At 47.2% G+C, this 19,753-nt stretch overlaps 1 protein-coding gene across 3 annotated transcripts in view; it reads right to left on the bottom strand.

The window, feature by feature from the left end:
- RUNX1 (RUNX family transcription factor 1) overlaps nt 1-19,753 on the bottom strand; it is a 245,514-nt gene that overhangs the window by 48,631 nt on the left and 177,130 nt on the right. For all 3 annotated transcript variants that reach the window (XM_044919441.1, XM_044919444.1, XM_021678047.2), the window contains one exon: nt 13,367-13,471. In XM_044919441.1, the coding sequence (XP_044775376.1) occupies nt 13,367-13,471 (105 nt within the window). The remainder of the gene's footprint in view (nt 1-13,366; nt 13,472-19,753) is intronic.

The following is a 19,753-nucleotide window of genomic DNA, read 5'->3' as shown; positions in this document are numbered from 1 at the left end:
TCTGGTGCATGAAGGCAGAATCGCAGCTCCGGGAGAAGGTGCTCATAATCTTCTGCAGATGATGCCGAATCCTCCCGCAGTCTGCGGGGCATCCCCCCCCCCCCCCCCCTGCCCCGGCTCTTCCCCCCCCCCCGTTTTTTTTTTTTTTTTAACCACTTCTGCTTCCTTCATTTCTTTGCAGCTGCAGCAGAGAGCTATAGTAAAGCTACTGTATAGGATTTTGAAAGCAGGGCCTCTGAGAGCTTTCCAAACTCCATACAAGCCGGTTATTCTCTGCCTTGTTTTCTTTGGCTTCAGGTTAGTAACACAGAATGAGTCAAACAGTATTAACTTTCAATAGGGAAGTGGTGTGGTCAACCAAAGCTGTTTGCGGCTAGATTGTGCAGATAGGTAGGGCAGGTAATGAAGAACAGCTCATAACTCTGCGAGGAGGCGAACAAGGGAGGCAGGCCTCGCTCAGAAACATCGAACAATGAAGTCAACAGGGCTCAGACCATCTTTTTCAGTCGGCGGTGGAATGAACACTAAGGTCTCTGACCGGCCACCTTCAGGAAGCTGGCCATGTTGGGACTCTGTGGCTTGCACAATTGAGCACTTTGTGGGTAGAAGGATGTCTTTTTTTTTTCTTAAATGATGCCAAAGCCATGGGAAATCTAGTTAGGATGATTTCTTCTGCTTGCGGCACATCACCTTTATTCATTTCTTGCTCTGGCTTGGGGAGTGATAGATGCATCCCCCCCACTCTGTCTTCCCCTGCTGTAACTCCCCCATCTTCCCAGTCCCAGATCTCTGCCTCCCCAGGTTGGTGGGCTGGCTGCAGGTCCGCAGGGCCCGGGGGCGGGGTGGGGGGGGGGTTCTCCTTCTCCGGGTTGGAAGACGATGCGTTGGAAGTGCCACTGTCCCTACAGACACGGATTGAGTCGTCCTTTGAGAAGCCGATGAAAGATCTTAAAAATCATCGGATCCTCTCTCATTCTGCAGATGGGGAAATGGAGGCTCTGAGAGGGGGACTGGGGGGCCCGCCGAGCTCCGCAGAGTCAGCCGGGGCCCGAAGCTGTGGCTCCCAGGCCAGGGGTCTTTCCACCAGGCCGGCCACCGCTCCCTTGCCCAGGGCTCAGGATTCCTTTTACAGTTGAACAGAGCAGCTCCCAAGATGAGCCCAGCCCTGCAGACTCAAATTTCAGCAGTTTCCAGTCCTTTCTGCCTGCCCTCAGCTGCCTATTTATTTTGCGCCTGGCTGAATCACCCAAGGAATAGAACGAGTTTCTCCCCACCTGCTCCTGGCAGCCAGTCAGCCAACTGAACAGGACAGAAAGCCGGCCTCTCTCTGGAGCCTTGAAAGATTCTCACCTCTGAGCGGCTGCAGATTTGACTCTCGTCCTGGGAAACTGGCATGGAGGCTCAAGGGTGTAACATTTCACCTCCCTGAAATCTAATCCAGAAATCTCAGGCAAGCAGCATATGTAAAGAGCCACGGGCTAAAAAAAAAAAAGGGATAAGGACTCCTCCGGCTGCAGTAGGACCTCACATGCTCCAGCCGCCCTTCCCAAGCCTTTCACTGTGAGAGAAGGGAGTTCCAGAGTTGCAGAGGAAAAACTGCATTAGGCTTTGGAAAACAAATATATCTTAAAAGAAAAACCAGCTCTCTTCCACGGTCTGGGTTGCTTCTTTTTGTTTTCAATCTTCTTCAAGGGGACAGAGTAGTAGGTAAAGAAAATATCAAGATATTCTGATGGAGGGTGCCTGGGTGGCTCAGTCATTAAGCGTCTGTCTTCAGCTCAGGTCATGATCCCAGGGTCCTGGGATGGAGTCCCACATCGGGCTCCCTGCTCTGCGGGAAGCCTGCTTCTCCCTCTCCCACTCCCCCTGCTTGTGTTCCCTCTCTCAGTGTGTCTTTCTCTGTCAAATAAATAAAATCTTAAAAAAAAAAGATATTCTGATGGCAAAAGATAAAATTCTCAGCAGCACGGATTTACAGTGGGGGCTGATTTGAATGTCTCTATTTTTTTCTCTACAAGTTTATTCTCCTCAATTCCAAGAGACCTCATGAGATGAAATCTACCTCCAAAAAAAATAATAATAATTATTTTATTTAAGATCCCTATGATTTTTGCGTAATATACACAAACAAAAATTTTTTCCATTATATTTTTCTATTATTTTACTACATAGCTATTAGATTTCTACTAGCTAATTGATAAAACTGTTTACAAAGCACCTTGATATATATTATCTCAATTCATCCAAAACAACTCTATGCAGGAGACAGCTCCTATGACTATTCCCCTCTTATAAGATGACCCAGTGGAAGCTTCTAGATGTTAAGAGACTTGGCAGGCACACAGCAGTATGAGTGCTAACTCACGTTCAGTTAAGAAACAACTACATTTTCATAAAATCTCTGGAGAAGGACCACCCCTCTGCAAGGCCATCCAGTTAACAGGATTTTGCTTCACTGAGGAATAAGTCGTTGAAGTTGGTTCAGTACTTGGAATTAATAATAGGGTAAGAAGGAAAACAGAAAAAAGCCCTTATTGTATTGTATTCTGGGGGCCCGATCTGCCAGGATTTTTTTTTTTTTTTAAATAACTTGCCAATGGCAGATATTTGGCCCTCACTTGGGCAGAATTTCAGTAGTTCCCTTGGTAAGGGCTAAGGGAGGAGGGAAAGGGACCTATGTGTCCAGGGCATGTGCTAATATTTAAGAAGCTCCTCTCTTCCAGGCTGGTTGTCATCAATCTGCACAAGACCTTGGCCCGCCCCTGCCCACCCCACCAAGGATATCACCTTCCTGGTTTTACACTTGAGGAGGCTGAGCTTGGGGAGGCTAATCTGATCTCAGACGAGAGGGGAGGCTAAATGAGGCAGCCAGCTCTCTAGGGGCCAGCCACCACTCCAGTCCACCTCTCAGTCTAACTCATTTTATCTTCAACCCCCCCCCCCCCCCCAAGGCAGGTGTCACTGAGCCCATTCTACAGATGGGAAAAGTGCTGTGCAGCAGGGATCACACTTGAAGCCAGGCTGGTCCAGTTCCAGTTGCCTCTCTCCCTCCCTCCCTCCTTCCGGCTCAGAGCTCTCTGCTTCATTTCTGAAACCCGGGGCTCTGCCCTGTTGGCAAAGCTGAAGATGAACAAAAAGAGGTGACCCTGTGCATTTCTCCTCAGCTCTTTAAAATGAATGAACTGGGGGGCACCTGGGTGGCTCAGTTGGTTAGGTGACTGCCTTCGGCTCAGGTCATGATCCTGGAGTCCCAGGATCGAGCCCCACATCGGGCTCCCTGCTCAGCGGGGAGTCTGCTTCTCCCTCTGACCCTCCCCCGTCTCGTGTTCTCTCTCTCATTCTCTCTCTCTCTCAAATAAATAAAGTCTTTAAAAATAAATAAATAAAATGAACGAATTGGAAATATCACAAAACCACTTTAAAGCCAAATAAAAATAAGGTGATACCAGGAACAAATCCAAAAGGGGCCATGGATGCATACAGTCCTTAAAAATTTACTGATTTTCAAAATATTTGCTTTTTATCTCAGATGACCAGAAGACTTACTTCTAGACCGTGGCGAACAAAAAACAAAAACAAAACCAACCAAACACATAGCATATCAAGTATTCGACGTTTCGGTATATGAAAGAATCCTGAAAGACTTTCATAACAGCCTGAGTTTTAGTCAATACTGTCTTTAATGGAACCTGAGCATATGTAAATCATGGAAGTACCAAACTAATGTATTGCCATTCACTTACTTTATAGGGGTCTAGGGAGTTGGCAGATTAATTCGATTGTGTTTCTTAAAAAAAAAAAAAAAAGGCAAACGGCAAAGAAATTTGCTTTGGGTACTTAAATTTTTTTTTAACCTTGATTTTTACCTGTAAGTGTATATCCACAATATCTGGCTATCGGCTGTAGCCAACTTAACCAGCAACACTGCATAACTTATTTGCACATAGAACTTGAGACAAGTACACCACATGTACATGCCCAGTCATGTTATGAAAGAGGCATTTCACATTCAACCAAACGTCAGTGTCTTCTGTGGTGTCGGATAATACAGTTGTAATGCCCAGTAATCGATTATACCTAATTTATCCCTTCTTTATTGCCAACTTTCCATTGCAAAAAACCTTCAAGACAAATAATTATAAAGGCCCCAGCGCTGGGGCCCACCTGGTCCTACAGCACCCAAGGTGACCAAGGCCCCGGCTTAGGTCCCCTGACAGTGCAACTGGAGCCCCAGGTGGGGGGCTGCTCCCCCAGGCCACAGGGCACGCTGGTTGCAAACCTAGGCGCCGCGCATGCGCAGAAGAGTCTCCAACTCTACGGTGGAGAGCACCTGTGTCGTCGAAATATGCCACTGAATGTCTTTGGAGGAAATGAAGAAAAGCCCTACCAAACAGATACCAAAATATCCAAAAAGCCTCAGAACAAGTAGCAAGACACATTGGTTTAGGGAACTTAGAAGGTGACTGAGTGTGTTTCCGGGAGGTGAGCAGCTCTCCTCTGGGGCAAGAATTCAGACTCCAGGAGACTCTGGCATACTTCATGTCAGTTTTCTAGAACAGTGTGGAAGAGCCTCTCCTCCAGCCTGTCATGCATATATTGAAAAGAGCCTGCACGTTACGTCTCAGCACCCACTTCCGCTGTTACTCAGACAGGATTTTTCCCCTGGAATTTTTCACAAAGTTCACCATTTGGAGGTAAGGACATTTTACCAAAGAGGGACTTAGGAACAGTGCCCAGAGTGTCTCAAGGGTCCATAAAAATGCCAGAAAAGAAATTTTACTGGGTCTAAATACAAAAGGAAAACTGAAAAAAAAAAAATCAAAATTTATAAATGTTTAATTAAATGTCTTAAAAAATGCAGCATGATGGCAACTTCATGAATTTTTAAACTTAGGATTCACATTTTTTTTGTTGTTGTTGTTTAGAGTTTTCTCATAGTCAAAGGATTCCAAGACTAAATGCAAATAATTGCTCCATCTTCTTGCTCCACACAGTGTGTTCTAAATGTTCTACAGCGGCTGTCTCCTCCAGCCTCCCAGCCCTGTAAGGGCTATAGCCACTGTCCTTGGAGGCTCAGCCAGGCCAGCCACCCCCAACCAGGTATGGTCACCCACACAGTTAGCAAGTATCAGAATGGGGAATCTCAACCCTGATTGTAATTACATCGTTCAAGGCAGTGAAATCGGGGCCAAAGGTAATGAAATGAGTTACTTATAGCCAGATAATTTCAAAAACAAATGATAAAAAAGCCCTTTCAAAAATTTACAGCCAAAGGAAAAAAAAAGATATCTAACATATTATGCATGTGGGTACATGTGGGTATGTCCAGTGTCACATAGGACAAAATCCCCTTCTCCCAGGGAAGGGGGGCCCAGGAGACTCAGCCTCGAAGGGGCCTTGTTTGTGGGGAACCTATGACTCTGTTTTCCTGACAATATTTTGTTACCCCTTCCAAGTGGGAACTAACTTGGAGATTATCTCATCCCATCACCTGGTTGGACGGAAGAGGAAAGTGAGGACCAGGACGAAAGTACTTAAGATAATTGACCAAGGTCACACCCACTGGCCTGGTGGCGCCAGTGTGAACCCAGGTCCTCCGTTCAGGATCCAGAGACTTTTCTACATGTTTTAAGATTAAGAAATGCAAGCCTAAATAGAGACAGATTTTTTTTTTTTTCCTTTTAGCCCTTCATGTACTAAATTCTAACAAGGACTGTGATATATTAGCTTAGATCCCGACCTCACTGGGATGACATTTAAAATAAAGCTTTGGGGTGGGGGGCGCCTGGGTGGCTCAGTCGGTTAAGCATCTGCCTTTGGCTCAGATCATGATCCCAGGGTCCTGGGATGGAGCCCCGCGTCAGGCTCCCTGCTCAGCAGGGGGAGGGGGGGTCTGCTTTTTCCTGACCCTCTGCTCCTCTCCCCTGCTTGTGTTCTCTCTCTCTCTCTCTCAAATAAATAAACAAAATCTTAAAAAATAAATAAACAAACTAGCGCTTCGGTTTGCAATAGCCCCGATGGAAAGAGGAATCCAAGGGAATGATCTAAGTTTCACTGCATGCTTCTTCACTTCCCTGTCCTCCTCTGTTAGACTGAGAGGGTACCTAGATCCTCTCCTGGGGTTCTTCCTGGTACCTACCTGGAAGGATTTCTCCCCCTTCCTTTCTGTAGCAATACAAATACCAAATAAAAATCTTAGTGACTTCGGTATAGATAGGGCTAGTTACCAAGAGGTTGCAGGCCTCCCCAGTCTTGGTGAGGGGATGGAGGGGGGTTATCACTGCTCCCAGGGGGAGAAGCGTACTTTCCCCAGGATCCTCTTATATTTCCACTCGTCCAAGGGAACCTTTCGGACCTTGGCCCGAATTAAGTCTGTCGAAAACTCAAGGGTCAGGGACATCTTTATGTATATAAAATTCTTCTTATTCTAGTTTGATACTACTGAAAATAATAAACAGAATGAGATTCTAAAGTTTACTAGACACATTTAGGCAGATTATTATTAATCCTTTAAAAATTGCTTTTGCCAAGTCTTGGGGTAGTTGGGGAGCTTAGCACAGTGGAAGTCACCCAGAATGTCCATCTTAGTACCTAAATGCCTTTCAGAGTGGGGAGGAGGAATATAAATAAGTAGAACATTTCCGCCTCTTGGAGCTTCTGTCTCCTACTTTATATCTGGGTGGGAGGGAAGAAAGCATTATTTCCTTTTTCTTTTGTGAATCAGGATTTCATCTAGAAAGAACTAAGGTCCAAATCTGATATTTGAAGAATCCAAGGGATTAAGTAGATCACTGTTCATTACCTGGAAGAAATGCTTAAGCATTTCTGAGCAAACAAAGTGACCGTAGATGGATAATTACAATCCTGAGCTCATAGATCTATAAAACTCCCTTCCAGTCCACTAGCCAGTGAGCAGCAAAGGACACAAGTTTCTATCCTTCTAGAGGACTGGACCCTCTGGTCCCCACCTGGATCCTCAAGGAAGCTCTTTGCCAAAGGGGGGGACCAGGACTTGGAATATTCACCTGGTGATCATTTTGTCACATTATCTGTCTTTCCTGCAGGCCCACACCGGGGGTCCCTGCTTCAGGTCCCTGTTGATGCCTGGCCCCCAAGCAGACCCTGGGGACAGATGTGGAGCCAACCATCGGTACCTGGGGCCACGTGGCTGTGTGTTGGGTCGTGCCCCCTATCCCAGGGTGTAGGGCATTGTAACCCCATCCACCAGAAAACGCTAGTTCCTTGTCTGTCCAATGACTTCCCAGACTCTGAGGCTCTGCTTTCTTGAAGACTGTATTTGAACCAGAATTGTATTGATAAACCCTCCTAATAAAAAATATCTGAAACAGAAATTTCAATACAATGAAGCCCAAGGAGCAGATGGTGCAGTTCTTAAAACCAAACATTGGCGTCTGTGGGTTGCCGTGTCTGGACTGCTTCTTTCCAGTTCTGGCTTCCTGATGGTGTAACCTTTGGCAAGGGACCTCACTTCTCTTTGCTTCGACTTCCTTACCTGTTCTTGCAAAGATGATATCAACTAATCTACGGGAAGCTCTCTGAACGGTGTTGGGCGAACAATGGTACTAAGTGCTAGCTATTATTATTATTAGGTGTTTTTATTATTATTATTTTTATTTATTTAATTAATTATTTTTTTTTTAAAGATTTTATTTATTCATTTGAGACACAGATAGAGAAAGCATGAGCAGGGGGCAGAGGGAGACGGAGAAGCAGGCTCCCCGCTGAGCCAGGAGCCCGATGTGGGGCTCGATCCCAGGACCCTGGGATCATGACCTGAGCCGAAGGCAGACGCTTAACCATTTGAGCCACCCAGGCGCCCCTATTATTATTTTTAAAGATTTTATTCATTTATTTGACAGAGAGAGAGAGAGACAGCAAGAGAGAGTGCACGAGCAGGGGGAGTGGGAGAGGGAGAAGCAGGCTCCCCACTGAGCAGGGAGAACCATGCTGGCTCGATCCCAGGACCCCGAGATCATGATCTGAGCTGAAGGCAGACGCTTAATGACTGAGCCACCCAGGCGCCCCATGTGTTTTTATTACTAAGAGAAAATAATATTTTAAAAACCCCGTGCCTTAGTCAGTCACAAAAGCAATCTGTAAACATTTCTGCTCATCCTGCACTTTTCTAAAGAAGCTTGATTTTTAGGCCCATTATCGCCATAGTTTATAGGTACTTTTCACGCATTCCTCTTTTTCTCTCCAAAAATGCTCTCCATGTTTAAGGATCTTGTTTCTTCTGTCTCTCTGTTAGAGATATGCTGCTTCCATTCAAACTCATAGAAGGAAATATATTTGTGTGATGTAATCTCAACAAAGTCCTTAGCGATGCGATTGAGTGATAAAGAGTTAGGCCCTCCGGTGGACCTATTTTAACTATGATTCCCTATTCAAAAAAGGTTAGTCAGCAAGAAGGCTAGTGCCCCAGAAAAAAGCATTTTCCAAAGTTTTTAAGGACTCCACCTAGCTATCTGTGATTGTGAATTCCAAGCCAGCACAACACAGTTTCTGTGAGGGACTCCTTGAACCTGAGGCCAGGAGTTGCCCCAGAAATGGCCAGTATTTGCTGTATTAATCTTTTCAAGTTTTAATTAGGTTACTCAGTGTTCCAGATGTAACCGATACCTGGCCAGACAGGGGATGGCTTGTGACATCAGAATGACTACCCAATTCATATCCCTGGGATCCCCACCCCCTGCCATCGGGTCGCTCAGGGTCCCAACTGCTTAATCTCTCCTTAGCAAAATATCTTCCTCCATGGCACTGAGGTACTACATAGTCTCTGCAGAGAATATGCTTCAGTATCTTAATATCATCATATTACACATGCATGGGTTCCAGAGCTAGAGTTTTTCACCGGATCCCCCCCAAATAAAAAAATATACATAAAAACAGCTCTCAAATATCCTTGTCCTGAAAAATCCCTTTGTCAGTCTATCTTTCACATTTAATGAAATAAACGTGACTATCTCTCAATATATTACAAGCCTCAAAGTGTTCTATCTATGAAATGAACACAGATTCCCCATTGCTGCTTGCGAGAACGGAGCCCAGCCCAGAATACCTTCTGATGGGGCTCTTCTCCACGATAAATTCAATTTTTCATCAATTGGTAATTTTTCTATTAGTCTGCGATGTCAATAAAATCCCGTGGAATGTGGGAAAAAACAAGTTGTGACTCCCTAGGCGGCAGGTCAGTTGCTCTAAGTAACCATCTGAGGTGAAAACCATTTTCCATTCTCTTTGGAATGCACTTTTTGCTGCACCTTCAGAAAACCAGGAAACTGAGGCGGAAAGCATCAAGTGATCCCACTGGGCTGGCTGACGGTCGGCTGTGGCATGTTCTCTAGTCCTTAGTCCTTTTTACCTCAGTGTCAGGGCAAGCGACATAAGGTTCCCTGCTGGGTTTTTGCTCGAGTGTTTCAAGTTGAAGCCTCCATGCCTGCCACGAGGCACCGCCATTTGCCCCTTCTAGACCATCTCCCAGCTGGCATGAATGTGAGAAGTCCTGTATACCAACACCTCATTTCAAACTCGAGGCTACAAAGCCACGTCAGAGAGTCTAGAAGAGGTCAGTGTACAGACAGCACAGGTGGATGGAGAGGTGCAGTGGATGGACCGACGGATGGACGGACGGGGGCGCAGGATTATGTACCAGGAGTACATACTATTCATCACCAACTATTTCTTTTTAACCAAGGCCCATCATTTCAGTTCCCTGGGCTTTTCCCTTTTTTCTAATCTGAGGTCATTAAGGCCCAGAGGCTCTCTCTTCAGCTCCCCCAGTCTTTGATTTCATGAAACAACAGAACTTTCCAAAACTACTGACCTGAGAATGCTGGAGCCACTTTGCCAGGATCGACCAGAATTCATAGCCCCATAATGATAATAGGGACTTGGGAGGTGTTATTAATCCAGAGATGTGACACTGTCTGGGCATCCTGATTGACATGCAATGACCTCTCTTATCATGACATTAGAAAGTGAATTATCCACAATAGCCAAGACCAGAGACAACCTAAGTGTCCATCAATAAATGAATGGATAAAAAATACACACACACACCCAATGGGATATTATTCAGCCTTATAAGGAAGGAAATTCTGCCATTTGCAACAACATGAATGAACATCGAGGGCATTATGCTACATGAAATAAGTCAAACAGAGAAAGACAAGTACTGTATGATCTCACATGTAAAATCTAAAAAAAAAAAAAAAAAAAAAAAAAGAACTCTTAGAAACAGAAAGCAGCAGATTGGTGGATGCCAGGGGCAGGAGACGGGGGCCGAGCGGGAGTGCAGGGACGTGGGTGAAGGTGGTCAAAGGGTACAAGCGTCTAGTTATAAGATGAACAAGTCCTGGGGATGTAATGTATAGCGTGATGACTATAGTTAACAGTGCTGTATTGTATACTTGAAAGTTGCCAGGTGAACACTTAAAAGTTCTCATCACACACATACACACACATACACACAAACTGTAACTATTTGAGGTGATGGATGTGTTAACTCATCTTATAGTGGCAATCATTGTGCAATATATACATATATCAAATCATGTTGTAAACCTGAAACTTACACGATGTTATATGTCAATTGTATCTCAGTAAAGCTGAAAAACACTCTCTTGATTTTCTCTTTACAAAAAAAGAAAGAATGAAAGAAAGAAAGAAAGAAAGAAAGAAAGGAAGGAAGAAAGAGGGAGGCTGTGAGCAGAGCTTCATCAAAAAGTAGTTCCTACCTTGAATCTAGATTTTCACATAATGAGGAAGACAGCACACGAAAATTAGCACTGAGGGCCCACCCTTGCCTCTTGGGGTGAATAGAGAAGTCGGCATTACTCAAGCCACCCTGGGAGTCTGTGTGCATTCAGTTTTTTTTCTAGAAGTCCTTTGTGCTGTGTGGGACTATCTACCTGGGACTCTGACACCTCTCTATACCATGCCTACTACCTTCCATTTAATTTTTCCTACGACCCAAATTCCATTTGGCAGGAAAGACTCCATAAAAACGGGTGTCTCCTTGGAGCAAATCCCTTCTGTCTGTTCAAAGAGCCCTTCTCAATAATGACTGTTTTCTGAAGTTATAAAACAGCAGGACAGTAAACTGTATATACAGGCAGGTCATTACAATACCATATTTTCCTGCTCTGACTGCCAATTCTTAAAAGTCAGAGCACCCACCATTTGTCTTCTGAAGCTCAGCCGCCTGGGTGGGTCTTTGAATGTTATGGGAAATATGGGCAGTGGGGCAAATCCTGCCCCTTTTTTAATTCACGAGAGAGTAACAGGTAGAGGTATACCAAGGGGTCACTGGTGTAGGCTTATTCCTCCAGGCGGGTCAGCATTAGAACGACTTCTATTTTTTTTTTTATTATGTTCAGTTAGCCACCATATAGTACATCATTAGCTTTTGATATAGTGTTCAATGATTGAACGGCTTCTATTTTTTTGAAGAGAGAGATTCTACAGCCACCTGATGGGCCTTTCTCAAAGTTTAATTACCCTCAAAGTCAACTTCCTTACACCTCACAACTGCCTGCCCCCAGCCCTGTGCCTTGCTAGAACCGAAGCCTGCTTCCTCTCTGGTCCTCTGTGGAAAGCCAAGGCGCCTGCGCCATGTTTCTGTCACGTTATTAACATAACAGGGTCACTATGAGTCTTCAGTTTGCCGCTCCTACTTGGGAAACCTATGAAGATGGGTTTGGTTGTCACTGTGTGGTCCCGTGCCCATGACCTGCTTTTCAAATGTAAATTGGGATCAGGGGACGCTATCAACTCCCAGAGTTTCCTGAGTCTGGGCATGACCAGATCGTCTCCATGACTTCAAGAGAAAAAGCTGAGAGGAGGTAAATGAGGTCAGAAATAAAGGGAGTCACGGACTAGGCAAATGGCAGTAAGGGGACGGTGAATGGAATACCATGTCCCGGGGGGGCTGTCCCTGGTGGGTATGGTGGTTCCTTGTGCGGGGTGGGGTTGGGGGGTTCTCCCCACTCTAGGGCATTGAGAAAGCTGAGGCAGTGCATGGGATGGTTCTAGCAGGTGATCGAGACACGCTGAGGCTGCAGCCAGGACCCCAGGAGGCACTGCCACAGCTGGGGTGAGCACAGGGTGACCTGTAGAACCACGCCTGGGGGCGGCCCCACAGCATCTGCTGCCCAGCAGCATCCCCACTGTGAGAAGCGCCTCTGGAGGACTGCCCCGCCGAGCCCCAGCCTCAGAGGCAGCCAGGGAACCTCTACTGGGGATGGAGAACACTGCTGAGTTCATTCTCTGTGCCAGGCACAGAGCACTGTCTCCTTCTGTCTTAGAAAGAGGCTCTTACGATTGTCTCCATTGTAGATGAGGAGACTGAGGTCCAGGGAGGCTCCATAACTTGCTGAAGGCTTATGTGCCTGAACCAGAACTCCACTTGTTTTGCCCTCAGAGCCCAAATTCCTAACCACTCTGGTTTACGACCCGACCTCCCTGCATCTCAACCTCCAGGCATAGTGGGAAGCCCTGTTTTTGAATCGCTCTCCCATCAGAAGAGAGAATACTCATTTTCCACCAGGGACCTGATACGGTTTGGAGGCATGCCGACGCTGGGCAGAACCCAGCCTCCGTCCTGGGGAAGGGTGTGGCTCTGGAAAAGAGTGTTACTCTTGTATTTACTCAAAGATAGTCATTAAGTCACCGTGAAGACATCTTTCTGCAGACTAAACAACCCCACTGCTTTTTAAAAAAGCTCTCCTCACAGGAGTTCTTTTTTTGGTACCGTCTTTCTATATTTACTGGTTTTCCCCCAGGAATTCTTCTGCCCTCCCATTCTCTATTTTCATCAGTCCTGTAATAAGATTCTGATCTGTGCCACAGAAAGAAAAAGGTCATTTTCATAGTTTTCATCTCTGGCCTTAACAAATGAGTAAAAGGCCAGCATGGATAGTAATCAGCCCCTTGTGGTCCACTCTGAAGCTCAGGTATTTTTTTGGCCTCCCCTGTGGCTGGCCAATCTTCCATTTACTGTTTGTTTCTGATCCTGTTGAACTTCACCGTGTATTTGAGGGACTAGTCCTCAGTCTCCTGCAGCCCCCAAATGCTTTGAACACGCACCTGACTCAGCCCGATTTGCTTCTCTGCCCCCTAAGAGAATGCTTTAAAAGGAGCCCAGGGCTCAGAGACAAACTTTGAGGGGTGAGTGTCAACAATAAAATCCTTTCTCCCTGCAGGGGCCTCACAGTCCTCTCTGACAGAGGTTTTAGCCACATTTGAGCAGTGACAGTTCAACCCAAGGATTCTGAGATACCATCCCTGGTGCCTCAGTTTACCAGCCCAGAAGGTATGCCAGCCCCATGGGGGGCCCACTTACTTCGAGGTTCTCGGGGTCCATCCACTGTGATTTTGATGGCTCTGTGGTAAGTGGCAACTTGCGGTGGATTTGTGAAGACGGTGATGGTCAGAGTGAAGCTTTTCCCTGTTGGAACACAAAAGAGAACACCGAAGAATGAGGGCATGGTCTGAATATATCTTCTGGGTAGTTGACCATTAATTTATGCTTTCCAGCCCTCAGACTGGAAAGGTGGTACTTCTTCAGCATAAGTGAGTGGTTTTTCCAACACTGCCTTAGCTTTGGCTTCCCTTAAATTCTGGAATGCACACCTTCGGTGTTTGTCTAGATGTTAACACTTTGCATGGTTATGCGGCTTTCGTTAAATCATCAATAAACAACACAGAATCAAGAGAGATTCGGTTTTGTTTTCTTTCAAGTCGAGACTCCAGGGAACATGGGATCGGATTGGCAGCTGTCCACTCCCCCGTAACTGTCCCCAAGGAGTAAAAGAAACCGTATCCCTCTTTCCCTTCTAACATTGCCTGTCCCTCTAAGGGTTAGGAAACACAGAATTCCTGAGTTGGTGAATAGGCAAAGTTAAAATTATTCTCTCTGTATTTCAAAAACACTAATTGCTGGTTAATTGACTTTAAATATTACTTTTAAATGCTAGATGTCATTAGAGGCACTCAAGAGATTGGCCAGACAAAATTTATAGTCAATAAACTGACTTAACGATATGTAACTGACAGATTGAGATTCAATAAGGACTATAAACATATATACACACGTGGATCTCCACCTAAGCAGTTTATGTACACACGTGGGATGTGAGCGTGTTTTCATTACAGATGTCTACCGCGATGCTTTTGGTAACTTTTAAAAACTATTTAAAAATATTTTTATAAGTTAGAAGACAATTACTAACATGGAAGTAAATAATTAATATAAATAGACCAACAATTAATATTAATAATATAAGTATTAATATGCACCTATATTAGTAATTTAAAACACTTCTTCTTGGCCAAGTGGTTCAGAGGATGAACTCTGGGTTTGAACTCTGGCTAGCTGTCCTTTGGCAAGGCCCTAGACCCCTCTGTGCCTCAGCATTTCCCATAGCATGCTGTACCTCATAGCATTTTGGGGGAAGTTAAATGAGTTCATAGGAGTAAAACCATTAAAACAGTATCTGGGGCATGATATTCGAAGGTATGCGTGCGAGTGTGTGTGTGTGTGTGTGTTGTGCTCACTTTTACTATTTTTCTTTTTCTCTTTCTCAGAGTTCCCCAACAGGATTCTAAGGTTTGACTAAGCATGATGTTCGGACCGCCCACATCAGGGCAGTGGGTTTCTATTTCACAGTTTCTCCTCTTAGTCATGTAAAATGAAACAAAACCAAAAAGAAATGAAAGGAAAACAAAACAGGTCCATTCATTCCCCTATGTGTTCTGAAACCGTTTAAAAATCAACTTGTCCAAAAAAAAAAAAAAAAAAATCAACTTGTCTTCCTTCCTCAAGTTAGAGCAGGATACTTTCAACTGTCATGCATGTTTTAATACAAAAGAAAGCCACAAAAAAAGTTCAGTAAAAATACAGTAGTCCCTCCAACGGCACAGAGGTTAGGGGTGATGACCCCTGCACTGCTGAAATTCGTGTATAACCTTTGACCTACCCAAAACTACCATTAGCCTACTGCTGACCGGAAGACTCACCCGCAATGTAAGCAGTCAATTAACACATATTTTGCATTTCCTTTGTATTATATACTGTGTTCTTACAATACAGTAAGCTAGAGAAAAGAAAACATTATTAAGAAAATCGTAAGGAAAATACGTTTACAGCCCTATACTGTATTTATTGGAAAAAATCTGCATGTAAGTGGGCCTGCGTGGTTCAACCCATGTTGTTCAAGGATCAACTGTGTCATCTTTGGCCGCCGCAAGCCAGCGATTCCTAATCATGAAAAGTCCCCAGGGAACAATCCCCAAGGATCTGTACTGTGCCTCCAGGGAAGACTACGATAAGAAGAACAATGACAAGCTGCGATTGGATGCTGAAACCGGCTTTGGCCAGCCTGGCTTTACAGCCAAAGTCATGGCCAACCTATCTGCCAGGCGAGGTGAGGTTGCTTTCTGGGGAGAGGTGCCCATGGGGGCCAGAGCACTGGAGAAGTCCGGGAGGCCCGGGCCCCAGACTGATCTTCCCATCAGCAGCTCTTCTCTTCTGGAAGCCCGAGAACATTCCTTTTGGGCTTTAGGGATTTGCCATCTTGAGGACATGGTTCACGTGTGGCTGCAGGAAGACGCCCCAGATCACCTCTCCCCTGGCATCTGGCCAAAGTAGGGGGGCTGGCAGGAGGGGCCGCAGGTCAGGTCCAGCGAGCGAGGTGGGCACGGTGATGTGGAGGCGGGGGGGCTCTTCCTGCAAGAGGGTTAGGTCGGAGTTCTTGTAACTAATGATTTGACCTCTCCAGTCTCCTGGTCTGCAAAACAGACGGTTCCGGGCTTGTGGGATACCTGCAAGGTCACTTGCAACTCTGACCGTGCCTTCTGAGTTCGCAGCCCTCCCAGCGCCCTCGTTCACGGACACATGTGTGCTTCCTCGGTTGCCTGTGGCTTCAGCCTTTCAGATTCCACAAAAACACTGGATCTGCGTCCTAGGGCTGCTGTAACAAACCAGCGCAGACCCGGAGCAGAGGCTGAAGACACAGACATGCACTCTCTCACACTTCTGGACGCCACAAGTCCAAAATCAAGGTGTTCGCAGGGCCACGCTTCCTCTGAAGGCTCTAGGGGAGGGTCCCTGCTGGCCTTGCCCCAGTGCTGGTAGTTGCTGGCAATCGGTTTGCGGCTGCATCATGTAGTTTTTGCCTCTGTTGTCACATGGCCTTCTTCCCCGTGGGTCTTTGGTCTCCAAATCAACTTCTCTTTGTAAGGACACCAGTCATTGGAGTTAGGGCCCACCCTAACCCAGAATGCCCTTGCCTTGTTGATTACATCTGCAGAGCCCCTCTATCGAAATAAGGTCACATATTCTGAGGTTCCTGGTAAGCATGAATTTTTAGGGAACATTATTCAACCTAGTTCGAGTTCAGACACCGAGTGTCTTAAGAATTCCGGTCTTGGCACTGTGAGTCACAGCTGCTTCATAGGCACCTGTGCATTCTACCCCCTGAAATGGGTCGCATCCCTGTGGCAGCCCTGCTATAACCATCCTATACTTGGTTTCCTAAATGACAGCAAAGAATTACCGTCTTTATAATACTGGCATTTCTAGATTTGTGGAGAACTCACAAACTTTCAAACACTTTCCCATATACTACTGCATTTGGTCCTTATAATGCTCTCGTGAAATAAACAAGATAGATTTTATTGTTCCTGGTTAATAGGTAGCAAAGCTAAGGGTCAGAGACGTTAAGCAATTTGCCCAAAGTCACACAGCTTGTATACACAAAAGAACCCAGATCTCTCAGGTTTACACCCGCTGTTCTTCACATTATTGTCATGGGATCCCAAATCTCTACTTGCAAAGTCGGTGACATTAGCACCAGGAATCCAGACTCTTGGTAGTTTTCCCCTGCTCTACTACTGCCCAAAAAACTGAATATAGGGACATCTGGATGGCTCAGTCGCTTAAGCATCTATCTGCCTTTAGTGCAGGTCACAATCCCAGGGTCCTGGGATCGAGCCCCACGTCAGGTTCCTTGCTCAGCGGGAAGCCTGCTTCTCCCTCTGCCCCTTCCCCCGCTTGTGTGCTCGCTCTCTCTGACAAATAAATAAATAAATAAAATCTTAAAAAAAAAAAAAAAGTGAATATAGTCCCGGGGGCCTCACTATACCCAGAATGTGCTTGACAGCTAACTGCAAGCGTGGGTTATAATTCAAAAGCAGCTTCTCACTGAGCTGAATTTGGACTCCTGGCAGTTGAGTGTTTAATGCCGCCCCCTGGTTAACCACAGATTGGCCTACTTAATCGGGAATGAAATTCAACCAAAGTGAATATTTGTGAAATTGTTGCTCATAATTATAATTCTATCATTTTATGCCCATCATTTTATGTGCAGTCATACGAAGTGCCTGCCCAGCAAAAGCTACTAGCTGGAGCGTTTTGGCCCCAGTGACGTGGTTCACCGAGGTGGAGATGTTCTGGTCCCTTCCCTCACAATGGGCTCTTGTTTAAAGCCTTGAGCACCGGGACATCTGCTTATTACCTCATAGACGGAGGTAATGAGTGATGACATTTTGTTCACAGGTGTGTGTGACATTTTCCCACTCCAGGAAAACTCTGCCTTCCACTTCCTCGTGCTCTTCCGACCCGCCCTGGCACTGTGCTTGATAACTGGGGACAGTCGGCCAGTGGGCACACGGGACTGACCCGCTGAGCTTCAGGACCCCCCACACTCTGCCCCCCACCACTTCCCGGCCCATCCCTCTTGAGACGCAGCCCATCTTGGCCAGCACCTGCGGAAGTGGTAGCCGCACCCCAGAATCACACGCGTTACTCGCCAAATTCCCTCATTAAAATGACCTATGGGCCTGGTATTTTAAGTGCGTGGGTGTGGAGGGTGAAAGACTCTCAAGTGTTTTTCTCAGCAAGCTGTAGCCAGAACAGTAAGTCAGAGAAGAGCAAAGGCGCGAGGGCTGGCTAAATAACAGCCACTCCAAGAGTGGACCAAATGCAGGACCAAGTGCAGGGGTGGGAGCACGGTGCTCCCGTAGAGACAGCTGATGCTCAGCCCTGCAGCCTGGAGCCAGTCCTTGCCAAGAGAACCTTGAAGGCTCCCCACAGCCCTGGCTTTGGCACCAGGAGACAAGCAGGGGCCTTGGTCAGCGCTCAGGTGACCCTGGGCGTGCCGCAGCTCTGGGTTCCCCAGGGGGCAAGCTGCAGGGTTACAGGTGTCCTGCATGGGGATTCACAGTGGAGGGAGCTAACCAAGCGGGGAGGGGCACTGAGACCTTCCTTCTCCCCCTCATGGAGACCTAACCCCAGCCCAGACAAGCAGCCTCTGCACTGGCCAGTGGTTGGGTTCTAGCAGGAAACTATTTAGAAGCACAAACACAGGAACGAATAAGAAGGTGGGAGGACGCAGTAAGGGACAGAAGGGCTGCCTGATGCCCAAAAGCAGCAAAAGATAAGGCACTGATTATACAATCTGGGGGCCCTGGGAATATACAGAGGGCTAGGCCTAGTAGGGACTCTCAAGTCAAAATGCCTGTGTCTTAAATCTCTCCCACTTGCTAGTTGTGAGACCTTGGGCAAGTTACTTAACCCATCTGGAGCCTCTGCCTTGTCATCTGTGAAATGGGGGTAATACCAGTCCTTCCATCTCACAGTGCCATTATGCAAGTGAAATGAAATAATGAGTCAGGAAATACCAGTTTAATTATCGTTAAGAGACGTGAGAAACGTGATTCCGCAAAGACTGAGCTGTGGGCGATGCGGGGAGGAGGAGCAGGTGAGGAGGGGTGCCGGGGTCTGACGGGGGAGGTGGGTGCGCACGTCAGTGCTGGGCAGGCGGCGCCCACAGAGCTCCAGCAGGCCCAGCCCCTCTTCCCTAGGAATTCCAGCAAACCAAGGCAGAGCGTCCAGGGCGGCCGGCCGGACAGCAGAGCGAGGCCTCCAGACCCATCAGGGAGACTGCACGTTTAACTCGAACGTCAAGTTCACTCCGGCCCCGCCAGCTGGCGACCTCCGCGCTGAGCCGCCTTGTAAACAAGCTGGGCCAAATGCTCCCAGTGGAGCCCGTGTCCTCCCCCTCGACGCCAGCTTGTTCATCCAAGTGCCAGGACGCAATACTGACTGCTTTATTTAGTTGGGAAGAAGGTCACGGGCGAGTCCTCCCGGACGCTTGCCGCCATGACAGGCGCGGCACGGCGGCCCCTGGGCCTGCGGAGCTCGGAGAGCCAACTGTGGTCTCATAAAGCCGCGGCTGGACACGGCAGTTCCGCATGGCCCGGGCGCCCACCCCACTTCTTCACCGCATCTGGGAAGTGGCTAAACCTCAGAACCGCTTCCCGAAGGGCCGGGGGGGAGGGGGAAGACGAGGCGTAAGGGCCACTCAAACTCATCTCTGGTCCAGGACTGAAACAGCGGATTCGGAAGCGGGGGGCCCTGTCCCATCACAGCAACGTCCCCCTACGCCAGTGGCGTCGGGCGACTTTCTGACTAACCCCCGTCCGACCGTGACTGTCCCTCCCGGGGTTTGGCTCCTGGCGAGCCAAGCCCCCTGCTGGGGCTCCTCAGCCAGCTGGGCTGTGTTTCTCTCACTCCCCTTGGGGTCCGTTTGGACCTGTGAGTCATCTTCTCCTTTTCGGGCAGTTTCGGTGGGATGTGAAACTTGCCCTTTGTCACGCAAGGGAAGGCCGAAGGCACAGAGGACCGTCTGCCGTGGGCGGGGGGGGGGGGGGGGGGGGGGGGGGGGGG

The sequence above is a fragment of the Neomonachus schauinslandi genome, chromosome 1, assembly GCF_002201575.2.
Source record: "Neomonachus schauinslandi chromosome 1, ASM220157v2, whole genome shotgun sequence".
Lineage (NCBI taxonomy): Eukaryota > Metazoa > Chordata > Mammalia > Carnivora > Phocidae > Neomonachus > Neomonachus schauinslandi.
This window is presented reverse-complemented; position numbering and strand designations above follow the sequence as displayed.